This window comes from Vanacampus margaritifer, chromosome 7 (genome assembly GCF_051991255.1).
Source record: "Vanacampus margaritifer isolate UIUO_Vmar chromosome 7, RoL_Vmar_1.0, whole genome shotgun sequence".
NCBI classification, from domain to species: domain Eukaryota; kingdom Metazoa; phylum Chordata; class Actinopteri; order Syngnathiformes; family Syngnathidae; genus Vanacampus; species Vanacampus margaritifer.
The window spans coordinates 17,832,170-17,843,728 of NC_135438.1; the positions used below are offsets into that span (position 1 = coordinate 17,832,170).

At 38.0% G+C, this 11,559-nt stretch overlaps 1 protein-coding gene across 1 annotated transcript; it reads left to right on the plus strand.

Annotated features, from left to right (window-relative positions):
- The first annotated feature begins 3,366 nt into the window (after positions 1-3,366).
- On the plus strand, positions 3,367-11,244 carry odad3 (outer dynein arm docking complex subunit 3). Its single transcript, XM_077572133.1, has 13 exons — positions 3,367-3,529; positions 3,606-3,727; positions 3,802-3,879; positions 4,098-4,271; positions 4,456-4,557; positions 4,648-4,773; positions 4,989-5,105; positions 5,216-5,365; positions 6,716-6,876; positions 7,004-7,160; positions 9,353-9,499; positions 9,766-9,853; positions 9,923-11,244. The coding sequence occupies exons 1-13, from the start codon at positions 3,454-3,456 to the stop codon at positions 10,036-10,038; spliced, it is 1,614 nt and encodes a 537-aa protein (XP_077428259.1). The 5' UTR covers positions 3,367-3,453; the 3' UTR covers positions 10,039-11,244.
- Positions 11,245-11,559: the final 315 nt, after the last annotated feature.

Below are 11,559 nucleotides of genomic sequence, written 5' to 3' on the forward strand. Positions count from 1 at the left end.
TTTTAAAAACAAAAAAAAGATTAAAAATTAGGTTTTGGAAAAAAAATTATTTAAAAAAAGACAATATTACTTCAATTGTTAACTCACGATTAATCACAAATTTGATATCTGTTCTAGATGTACAATAACAACTTTTCTAGGTTTTCATACTCTTGTTAAAAGTGGAAAAAAACTAACAGAAATAGTTCAAATGAATTTTTCACGTCTAAAGCCGTCAATGCCAGTGAATAAGTTAACAACCCTGGAGAATTCCCCATGGGCCATAATGCTTTATGGGCCACAGGGCCAGGCTACAATTTTCAAATGTCACACATCCTATTGCTTGCCAGTAAACCATGGCATGGTTTTGAGAAACACCCAGCCATAGCCAACATAGCAAATGTACTATTAACTAGCACTGGTACGTTATTAGGTATGAAATATAGCAATAAACTCAGTCACATTTGGCTGATACTTTAATATGCTTTTCAAGTTCAGCGCATTCGAAATGAGTTTCAAAACAACTCCAAGTTCAAACAAGGATGTGAGATGACTGACTGGCTTTGCTGCGCTATTAATCTCACTGCTGGTACTCGGACTTGTTGGAGAGGAGATGGACATTTTACAGGGAAAGCAATATGTCTGCACTCTAAGATTGTTCTGTAACAGTGGTTCTAATCTTTTTTTTTGGGGGGGGGTAATGTACCCCAAGTGAAATGTTTTTTTTTTTCCAGCCAAGTCCCCCCTAAACAGCGCATATCATTTTTGGTTGAGAAAAAAAAAAAGACTTAACCCTTGTGTTGTCTTGCAGGTCAAAAGTGACCCACTACCATGTTTAGCTGTAGAAAAAATACCTTATAAACTACAGTTTTCCAACTTGAAACGTTACGACTTTTCCTAAATGGACCCCATCATCAGAAAAAGTGTCACTTTGTTTTTGCTTATCTTTCCATGTGGGTTGTACACCACTAGGATACAAAGATTGTCTTATGGGTCATTTCTGACCCATTAATTATAAAAGCATTTAAACACCTTTTTTTTCCTGTACATCAGGAGGCGTAGACAACCTGGGCAAAGCTATTAGAACATAAAGCTGCAGAAGGATGACTGCATGCTGACCCGTGGTCATCTTCCATAACATCATTGTCCTGTTTGTCATATGGAAGGAGCTCAACCAGACCTGGATGTCAGGGAAGAAAAACAAGAGAAGGCTGATCCTTGAGCAAATTGGGAACGGCTCTTGTCAACCCATGCTTTAAGCCAAGGGAGCACCTGCCCTGCACAGAAACGTCTGCAGCTATTGTGGAAGCTGTTCAGGGAGCTTGTCCTTGTTAACCTGAGGCTGCAGTGGCGTCGGTAAAAAGAAAAAGGTGACAATTCTGCCAATGGAAGAAGGAATGCAGGACAAAAGCTATGTCTTGCACATGTGAGAAATACAGTACATCCACAAAGCAAATTCTTACATTTACGCATACTGTCTGTCCTACATGTCCTAAATAGAGTTGATGTTGAAAATTGTTCGCAGTCAAGCAACATTTTCTTGTTTTTTTGTGATATGAGAGAAGTCGTTTTATAATTCACTTCCTATAAAAAATTAAATAATAAACTGTTGACGAAGAAGTTGAATATTGTAGACTGTCCCCCGCCCCCTTTGAATATCATTAATTCAGCAATAATCACTTCATATTTGTATAACAGCAATAATAAACCTTTATTGTGTAAAAGAAAAGTTTTATGATGGTTGTTGGTTTAAAAAAAAATGAAGTGCAATAATGGTCACTCACTGCTGATTGTCTTTTTGTGTAACAAAAAATACATAATAAAAATGATTTATAATTTTTTTTATTAAATGGAGTTGAATTCATAAATAACAGATTATTTCATCATTTTGGATTTAAAGTTAAAAAAATGCTGCTTTATTTTGGGGCTTTGGTAGGGCAGGTCCAAAATGACCCGTAGGACAAGGGGAGTAAACAGAATGTTAAAACCGCACAAAACAGTGCCGTGCCATTATCTAATTTAATAAACTTTAGAACTTTATTTGTACCTGGTCTCTCTGTAACTGTTTGTAAATAAATCAAAAGATATATCTAAAAAAAGAAAAAACAACTTAATTACAAATTAAGATTTGTGCACATAAAAATGATCACCAATAAGTGTCCTCCTTTGAGATCATAGTAAAGATCTGTTCTCAAAAAGAAATCATTAACTTAATTTTAAATAAGATTTTCAAATGATTAATAGGTGATGCTAGATGGCATATGACAGGATGGGTTGAACCATTCTGGTTTGGGGAGATTGGGTTTATAGGAAAATTACATTTAATAGCCTACTTATATAAAATAAATGTATGAACTTATATTTTCTTGAAATATTGACAGCATTTAATAATTATTTATGAATGATTTTTGCATCAATACTACTTTTTACATTTATTTTTAAAATCTCACCCACCACTCTTCTATAAAATAATCTTTAGGTCTGAGTTGTGGTCCTACGGAGACCTCTGGTACGGAGCCCTTCTGGTGCCAGGGTATGAAAAAATATGTTTTTTTTGCTAATCTGTACCCACAGTTTAGCATGTCAATAACAAACAAAGAAGAACACTCGAATATATAGATACAAGTTTGATTTATTTGAAAACTAGAGTAGTGTTGAGTGTGAAACAGGTGAGAAACTCCATGCCATTTTGATTTTGTGGAAATGAGAACAGGTTAAAATCTGTGTTCTTTGTTTGTTATTGACGTACTAAACTGTGGGAACCGATTACTAAACTGTGGGTACAGATTAGCACAAAAAGAAGACGTTTTTTTTTCATTCCCTGGCACCAGAAGGGCTCTATTGCATATAAAATTTCCATCTATTTGAATTACTGACATTAACAATATCAAAAGATTTCTCAGTAAGGCTATGTATGGATGGGAATGGGGGATGTCCTTGTTTTTGGGAGACTTTATAAAACCCCAAGATCTCAACCAATCAGTCAAGTTCGCAACTGTAGGTGACTTTGCCCCTTTGCTTTTTTTCTTAATTCTGTTGTCATCTTTGGAGTTTTTTTTTTAAGTGTTCTTTGACAACGTATACTATTGAGTACAAAATACACTGCAGGTCTACTGTTTTCAAGAGTAAAAATGTCATCAGAAAAAAAAATGCTCAAGTGAAGTACAGATGCCTGAAAAATCTTAAGTACAGTTGCAAAGAATTTGTACTTAGTTACTTACTTCCTAGCACTACATCATTGTTTGGTCATTTTAACTATTTAACTATATAACTAACGCATGTTACCAAAGTTAAAAATGAGAAATGACATCACAAAGTCCACACTCAACTTGTCATCAGAGGAAACTGAACCGGTAAATAGTATTGTTTACATGTTGCTAAGCAACGTGGCTCGGCACTGTGCGCGATTTGTTGGTGAGCCCCTCTTTGGCCTACATGTGACTTTTCTTTGCCCAACGAGATTATACCGAAACCATGTTTGAACCGGAAAGCACCAAACCCTCCATATATGACCAAATAGCGGATTTGCAGCGTAAACTCCAACTTTTAGGTAAGCTCGTTTCGACTTCCGACTTCCCACTTCCGACTCCGATATTTATGAACTCCCGATACTTGCCGCCGGCCAGAGAGCGACAGGAGCGCCTTCTATGAGAGCTCTAACTCGGCCTTGGCCAAGAACCGCCAGAGCATCCTGCAGCTACGGGAGGAGAACAAGGAACTGCAGAAGAGAGTGACGGAGGCCGAAACAGTAAGGACGTGAAACACTTCACTCATGAAATCTCCACATCCTCACTGACATTATATTGATCTCTTGTCTCTCAGGATGAACAACAATTGGTGCAATCGGCCTTACATGGCCGAGGCGTGGAAAAGGACACTGGGCCAACAATATCCGGGAAGGTTGTATGCATTTAATTACTGTACTTTGCTAGCTTCGTCGTTTTTGTGACGTACGGCTTCTTGTCCCTGTACAGATGTCGAGATACTATAACAGACCTGTCACACTTGTTTTTCTTTGAAAACATTTTTTTTAATGCAGAGTACTATTTTCAGCTTTCAAAATGAAACCTAAAAATAAATAAAATGTAGTCGAGAGTGTTTCCTTTGTGTGTCCTTAGGCAGCCCTATCCAAACTTGAGCACCGGGTAGCGTCCAAGATGAAACGTCTCAACGCCACTAGGCACACTACTCTTGCTCACCAGCACCGCCTAGAGGACCTAAAGAAGGAGTGCCTCAGATTGGAAGCGGTGGGCTTCAACCAAGTACTAGCAGAAAAGGAGGATATTACTATGGTTGGTATTACTTGTTTTTACATGCAAAAACGGACTGTTTTATGGCACTATGATTGAAACAACATCTGATAACAAATAAAACACTACACTATATTTGATTATTTACCTTTGCTTTTCAGTGATTTCTGCAAATAATAGAAATACTCGATTTAAACTTTTTTTTTTTATGTCTTGTTCTCTGCAGAAATTGAGGTCACTGCAGAACTGTCTGGACAAGAACCAGCTCAAGTGCAAGGAAGCTGCAAACATCATGACTAACTACCTAAAACTGAAACGCCACTTGCAGGTTAGTTGTGGTGAACCTCAAGACCAAATTCAAGTGAGTGACCATGCTTCAACCATCCTTTTCTTCCCATTTTTTTTTTATTATTGGCAGGAGGAGAGTCTGACTTTCCAGGGTCAGGTAGATGGTCTAGAAGCAGAAATCGCGAAGTACAGGAAGGAATTGCAGGAAGTTCAGGATATGAACAACAAAGCCCAGCTGTCCAAAGAAACCGCAATTGTAAATTATGATGTTCTTTACATAAACTGTCACTCTGCTATCAACACAAATTATTGAGTGCAAATGTGGTCTGTAATTTCAACTCTTCACATGTCTTGCTTTGAGGTTTCCGTAACGTACTTATTATGTATCATCATCCATACATTGCTGCAATTTGCAATTTACTATCATATGACAGTTTTATGTCACTCGTGCACTCTTTTCCATTCTCCTAGACAGAGTTACAGCAGCTGGAGGAGCTGTACTTCAAGGAGCACCAAGAAAAAGATTATCTTTTAGCCATCTACCGAAAAAGGGTGCAGGAGATCAAGGCCCGGGCTGAAAAGTTGGATGTGAGTACTCAGCATGTGATTTTTTTTTTTAATACTACCCTGTGAATCAAAGCTAAAACATTAATTCAAAGCTAATTAAATGTGCTTAACTCGAACGCTGTGACCTGCAGGCTCAGAGGAAAAACGTGCAACAGGATGAGCTGAACGCTGAAGCTGAGTGCGGCGCTGCCAAGATGGCCGCTGAAATGGAACAGAGCATCGGCATCTTTGATGAGACCCTCCAAAGTATGAAGGATGCCACCGGTTACACGGATACAAAGGTAGCAATGCGGAAACGGGATCGTTTATATTGTCCCTCCATGTGATTTGTGCAGGTTGCAAATGTGACCTGTGACCTCCCTAGGTCAATTCACGGCCTGGCATGAGTGGGGCCTATTAAATAACTCGCACCCCACTTTGAAATCACTTTAAACAGCTAAAGTGTCCTTTTGCAAGGAAGACAAAGATCATTGTAATTTAGAAGAATGGGCTGGAGCGACTTTATCTTAGTCAGCTACCTGAAATGAATAAAGGTGGATTTAGTGACTTGCTGGTGCAATTTAAAATCACTGCCCAATTTAAAACCCAAGTTTAAGACTGAAGGCTTTAGATAAGACTCCAAGTCAACAGAGTGGCATGTACAGCAAGTCAATGTCACAAATTCAGTGACATCCACGCTTTGATTTAATAAGTCTCCTTCGTGCTATAAAGAAGTCTGCTACTTCAGCCTCTTAATGGTATGTGCTCGCTACATTTATTACGGCTGGGCTAAATACAAAGGTTAAAGTCATGTGAGAATGTAGCATTAGAAAAGGTCTTCTGTTTTTTCATTTCTTTTTAAAAAATATTTTATTTAAGATTTTTTTCCCCCTCATACAATATAACAAAGAGAAGAAGAGAGAAAAAAACAAACACAAAATAAAAACAAAAAACAACAGGTGGATTGTCATCATGTTCAAAAATGTGCACACACAGGGAAAAAAATGTAAATGTAAAATATAAATATATAGACAGCGGCAGAGCTTATAACACTAGTGATAAGCTAATCAAATAGTTGGTGGTCCATAATTAGTGACCGAGTAGTGTCAAAAAGGGTTCCCTGCACACTTTTACAAAATTATTTCTTAAATTCTTTTTTATCAAAACAAATCCGCTCCAGCCTTACATAATGTGTCATTTCATTAAGCCATCTCTTGACGCATGGGGCATGTGCCGTTTTCCAATTTTGGGTCTCGGCCAAGTCAGAACAACCGAATATTGCCAGTTTACAATCTGGTTGAACCACTATTTTACATTGTTTAGAAAACCATTTATATATTTCAGACCAAAAAATATTCAATACAGGGCAAAACCAAAATAAATGTGCAAGTGAGCCTTCATTACCACATCTATCACGCAAAGGAGACACAGATTGAAAAATTCTACTTAGTCTGGTTTTGGAATAATGAATCCCATGTAAAACTTTGAATTCAATTAGTCTTTAACTGAAGTTAACAGAACATGTTTGTATGCTAACCAGTCCCTCCTTCCATAACTCTTCTGAAACATCAATACCTAAAAAAAAACAACCAAAAAAAAAAAGAAGAAAAGGTCTTGTGTACGAGAATGTGTGTGTGTCGTCCTGTATGCAGGAGGTCACGGAACGATACGTCGCCCAGAGAGACACTCACCGACATCTGGAAGCGCTGAAAACAGAAAATGAGTATATTCTCCTGCAGCAAAAGGAGCAGAAGGAGAAGCTGAATGAAGAGTTTGAGGCCATGAAGTATTCGGGAGAAACACAACTGTCCAGGTGAGAAAGTCAGCGTAGTAGTATAATAAGCATACTGTCATTTTTGAGAAAGGGAATGTATGCGCCGCCTGATTGTAACAACCTTTCCTCACACTCTTAGAGCTTATTCCCTTTTCTCCGTTTGTAGTGAGCAGAGAATGCTGGACGAGTGTGAGCAGGAACTGGTGGCTAAGCAGCAGAGCTGTGAAACAGCTACGGTGCGTCTGTCTGCTCTCGGCAAAACCCTCAGCACCATCCAAGCTGGAGTGGAGCACCTCGCGGATCAACTTAATCACATTTCTCTGGTGAGGAGGGGGTGGGAGGGCTTGAAGTCATAATAAAGTGAAAACAAAATGTCTTGTTAACAACACTTCAAAAATATCATCAAGTATTCAAATGAGGCTTCAAAATGGTGAAAAGTCAAGCTGTTTGCTCTGCGTTTTCCGCCGAATTAGTTGAAATCATGCCCCGCCCAAATGTCAACTCTCAATCTACTGTACAATGACCTGGAAAAATAGATGCTACATCATCTGGGATTTTTTTTTTTTACTGCCTACTACACAATGAACAGTGGTCCCTTGTTACTTCATGGTCCACTAATTGCTGATTCCCGCTATAGCCGATTTTTATTTGGGTCCATAACTCATATATTGAGGGCGGGGTTTACCTCGGGTTTTTTTGCAGGTTTTTCAAAGCCACCCTTTATTTTCAATAGTGAGTACCTCATAAAATTCTTTATTTATGCTGCTATTTCTGTCCTTTTTTGTAATATTTAAGTAAATAAAAACAGCTCCTGCTTCCATTCAACATAATCTATTACACTTTAAACAAAATATAGAATGTATGGTAAAATAAGAAATGTAAACCATGATGAGTTTTTTTTTTTTAATGTTGACATTTTTCTTTTAACTCTTTCACTGCCATTGGCGGCTATAGATGTCAAAAATAAATTTTAACTATTTCAATTAGTTTAAAATTGTTTCCACTTTTGTTAACAAGAGTATGAAAACCTATGAATTTTTTTTATTGTACATTTATAACAGATATAAAATGTGTGATTAGTTAACTATTGAAGTCATGCGATTAATTACAATGAAAAATTTTAATCGCCTGACGTGATTTAAAAAATAAGATGACTAAAAATTAGGGGTGTGAGTCGATTAAAAATTTTAATCGTAATTAATCGCATAGATTCACTAGTTAACTCACGATTAATCACAAATTTTGTATCTGTTCTAAATGTACAATAAAACAATTCTAGGTTTTCACACTCTTGTTAACAAAAGTGGGGGGGGGGAAATGTTAAACTAATTGAAATAGTTCAAATGAATTTTTGATGTCTATTGCCGTCAATGGCAGTGAATGAGTTAATTTTTCCTAGCCAGTCAGTATCCCATCACTGGTGAGCTATTTTTAGAACAGACGCCATGTTAATTGTACATGCTGGCACCTACACAATAGAGTGTGTGTCTCATTGTTACGCCCAACCCCACCCCCCGCACCCTCCTCTGGGCACATGCACTCAGGAGAAGTATGTATGTAGTCAATTCTGTAGAGTAAATGTGACTCTATTTAGAATGGGACCAAAGAGACTCAGTTTTAGAGTAATATTTACACTTGGAAGAGAGTAAAATAAAAAATAAAAGTCACTCAAGGGCTAAGGAACAAACTCACAGTCTTCGACTTGGGAGACCGCCACGCTACCAGATGAGCTATGCCTCTCCTATTGTTTGTTTATATCCAAGAGGAGACCAAAAAAATTTTGGGTCTTGGAAATACGATTCCAGCTAACACGAGTGATATACTAACACAGAGCAGAAGCTGCGTGGCTCAGGAAGAAGATCAGCTGTCTCCCAAGTTAAAGTTTGTGAGTTTGTTCTTCAACCCTTGAGTGACTTTTATTAATTTTATTCCAATTCTTTATTTTACTCTCTTCCAAGTGTAAAGTCTATTTGGTCCCACTCAGAGTCAAAATTTACTCTACAGAAAAACAAGTTAATTGAAGGCAGTTAACTTCAAAAAGTTATTAAAGATTTTTTTTTTTTAATTACGACCACTACTTCGCAGAAATTCACCTATTGTGGGATGGAACATATCACCCGCGAAAAGTGAGGGAACACTGTGCACGTTTAAACCATGCGCACACTCGCGAATTACGGCCGACAACAAGGCGCTCTAAAACGGGTATACCAGCTGACTATCGAAATGGAAGTTGCATTTTCGGGCTGTGGGCATAACTAACCAGGCTTGATGGGGTCTTGAAATGTTTTATTCATGTCTATCATTGTCCTCCTCAGTATAGCATTAAAATAATGTCAACACATAGAAGCTGAAATCTGATTGGACAAAAAATAATAATAATAATAATAATTACTGTATTACCATTTCATGTATAGATCCGCACTTCTGACAGTGTTTGACGAGGCAAGCAAATATAACCTATGTATACCGTTTGATGATTTTCATTCATGTGTTGCCTCTTCTGACATCGCCGAAGAATGAACCACCATCAGATGTGTCTCCAAACTCTGAAGAGTTTGTGGTGCATCTGCTGAGCCAGTGTGAACGGAAGGTGCAGTTACTGCAGAACAAACTTCAGGGAAAAGACCTTAATGAGATTGCAAAGGACATGGAGGAGGAGGAGGTGAGACATACTGTAAAAGTTAACATTTTCATGAGGGCATGGGTTTTTCTTTTTTTTCTTTTTTTTCTTTTTGCATCTATGTGGCCTCAGCTATAGTGTCCAGTATGTGTTGCGAATTAATACAAAAGCTAATCTTGATCAACGGTAAAGAAAATGTATTGGTCAACAAAACAAAGGAAAAACATAATCTAAAAAACAAAACAGTATGGATGGATGGACAGACAGAGAGAGATAGGCGGATTTTCACACTGCATTTTCTTGCTTAGTTCTACTTTATGATTGAGAAACAACTGCCCACTTACAACAAGCGAGTCACCGTGTCTGAGGACCAAGAGATGAGCCTCTTAACCAACGGTGAGATCACACACACACACAGATGCATGTGCGCGCACGGTACGCGCTAACTCGTAATGCTGGTTTCAGAGGAGGAGAACGAAGAGGAGGAAGGTATCCTCTCCCGAGAGGCGCTGAAGCGCCGCTCTCAGGCTATGATTGATCTCATGTCCAACAAGAAATCCTGGAAAATGAAGAAGAAGTAAATAAGAAGTGATGAAAGAAAAGAAAAAGGAGATCTCGCCAGCACACCTCCGAATTTTGCCGCAGACCACAACTCCTCCGCAAGACCCCATTTATGCTTTTTCCTTTTTATTTTTTCCTGCCGTCCTTTTTCTTAAAGGGATACTTGACTCGTTTAGACATTTTCAGCAATAAAAAAATATTTGGTCTCGATTTAATTTGACAGCATTATTTTTCATGTACAATTCATACTTTTAAAATCACATTTTGCCCCTTGTCCTCGACTGAAAATGAGATCACAGGTAGCTCAGGTAATGACCCAGCTCACCTGTTTTCCGGCTCAGGGTGGCGGAATGGTTACCGTCACTTGCCTTTGGTGCAGGTTGCCGTGAGTTCGCCTCCCTGCCTGGGAGACCATAAATATATGTGTGTGTGAGTGCAAAAAAAACAACCTCACCTGTTTTCCAGGTTTGGTCATGTGACGTTCGCAAGCTGACCAATGATTTGTTGTTATCTGAACCCTGAGCACTTGTGATGTCATTTTCAGTCGACAGCAATTGGCAAACTGTGTTTTTAAAGGTATTAATTATACATGACAAATAATCGAGTTATCAAATTAATTATAGACAAAATATGACCTTCTTACATCGTTGCGCATTTGCATTTACAGAATTGACCAGATTGTGTACAAGTAGGTGCTTCTAAAATTGGAGTGGTTATAGGTTCACCGTCTGAGATCCAGGTTTGTCTGACGAGAAAGATTTCATCACCTCATGCAAAAAACGCCTATTTTTAGTTTAGTTTATTTTATCCTATTAAGTACTCATTCTACTCAACTGGCAGGTAAACAAGGTCGTTACCTGCCGGTTGAGTAGAACCCCCTGTGGATAATGCCAATCTGTGGCATGGTTTTTTAGGAGGGGTTTATATGGTGCCTGTTTATAAAGTTTGTTTGAAGGTTGCTAGGCAGAGTGACTGTTCTTACATTAAGTTTAGAACAATAGTTGAATACGAAATGGCTGAGTGCAACCACACTAATGTTCTGTATTTAATTGAATGTATCATACAGCTGTCCTGGAGTCAACCAGACACACGAGTTTTGAAAGTAAACAAAACCAGTTTACCTCACTGAATGAGTCACTAGTGCAAGTGACCAGCATTTGTTGTATTTTGTTTGTGCGTGTCTGCAAATTAGAAGGAGAATAAAATCAAGTATTTTTGGGGGGAAATATGGTTGCAGCTATAATTTCCACTAAATGACAGAATAAATGTGATTAGCTTCATTTACCCACAACCCCAATAAGGACAAACAATATAGAAAATGGATGGATAAAATTGTTGCATACCAGTATACTTTTATCAGTACAGTAGTTATTTTCAATTTAATTTCACCTTTACATAACCAGGCTGGTCTCGCTGAGATAAGAACCTCTAATTTTCAAGAGATTACAGACATTCAAAAGAAAGAGACAAAGTACAATTTACAAGGCACAACAGATACAGGTATATCAAAAAGTGAACCTGAGGCATTGCAATTTGCTTTA

Excerpts from the sequence above, each read along its gene's own strand:
- odad3 (XM_077572133.1), top strand. The coding sequence starts at position 3,454 with ATGTTTGAACCGGAAAGCACCAAACCCTCCATATATGACCAAATAGCG. Across the intron at positions 7,161-9,352 it reads AACTTAATCACATTTCTCTG|AATGAACCACCATCAGATGT; the intron begins GTGAGGAGGGGG and ends ACATCGCCGAAG. Across the intron at positions 9,854-9,922 it reads GATGAGCCTCTTAACCAACG|AGGAGGAGAACGAAGAGGAG; the intron begins GTGAGATCACAC and ends TGCTGGTTTCAG.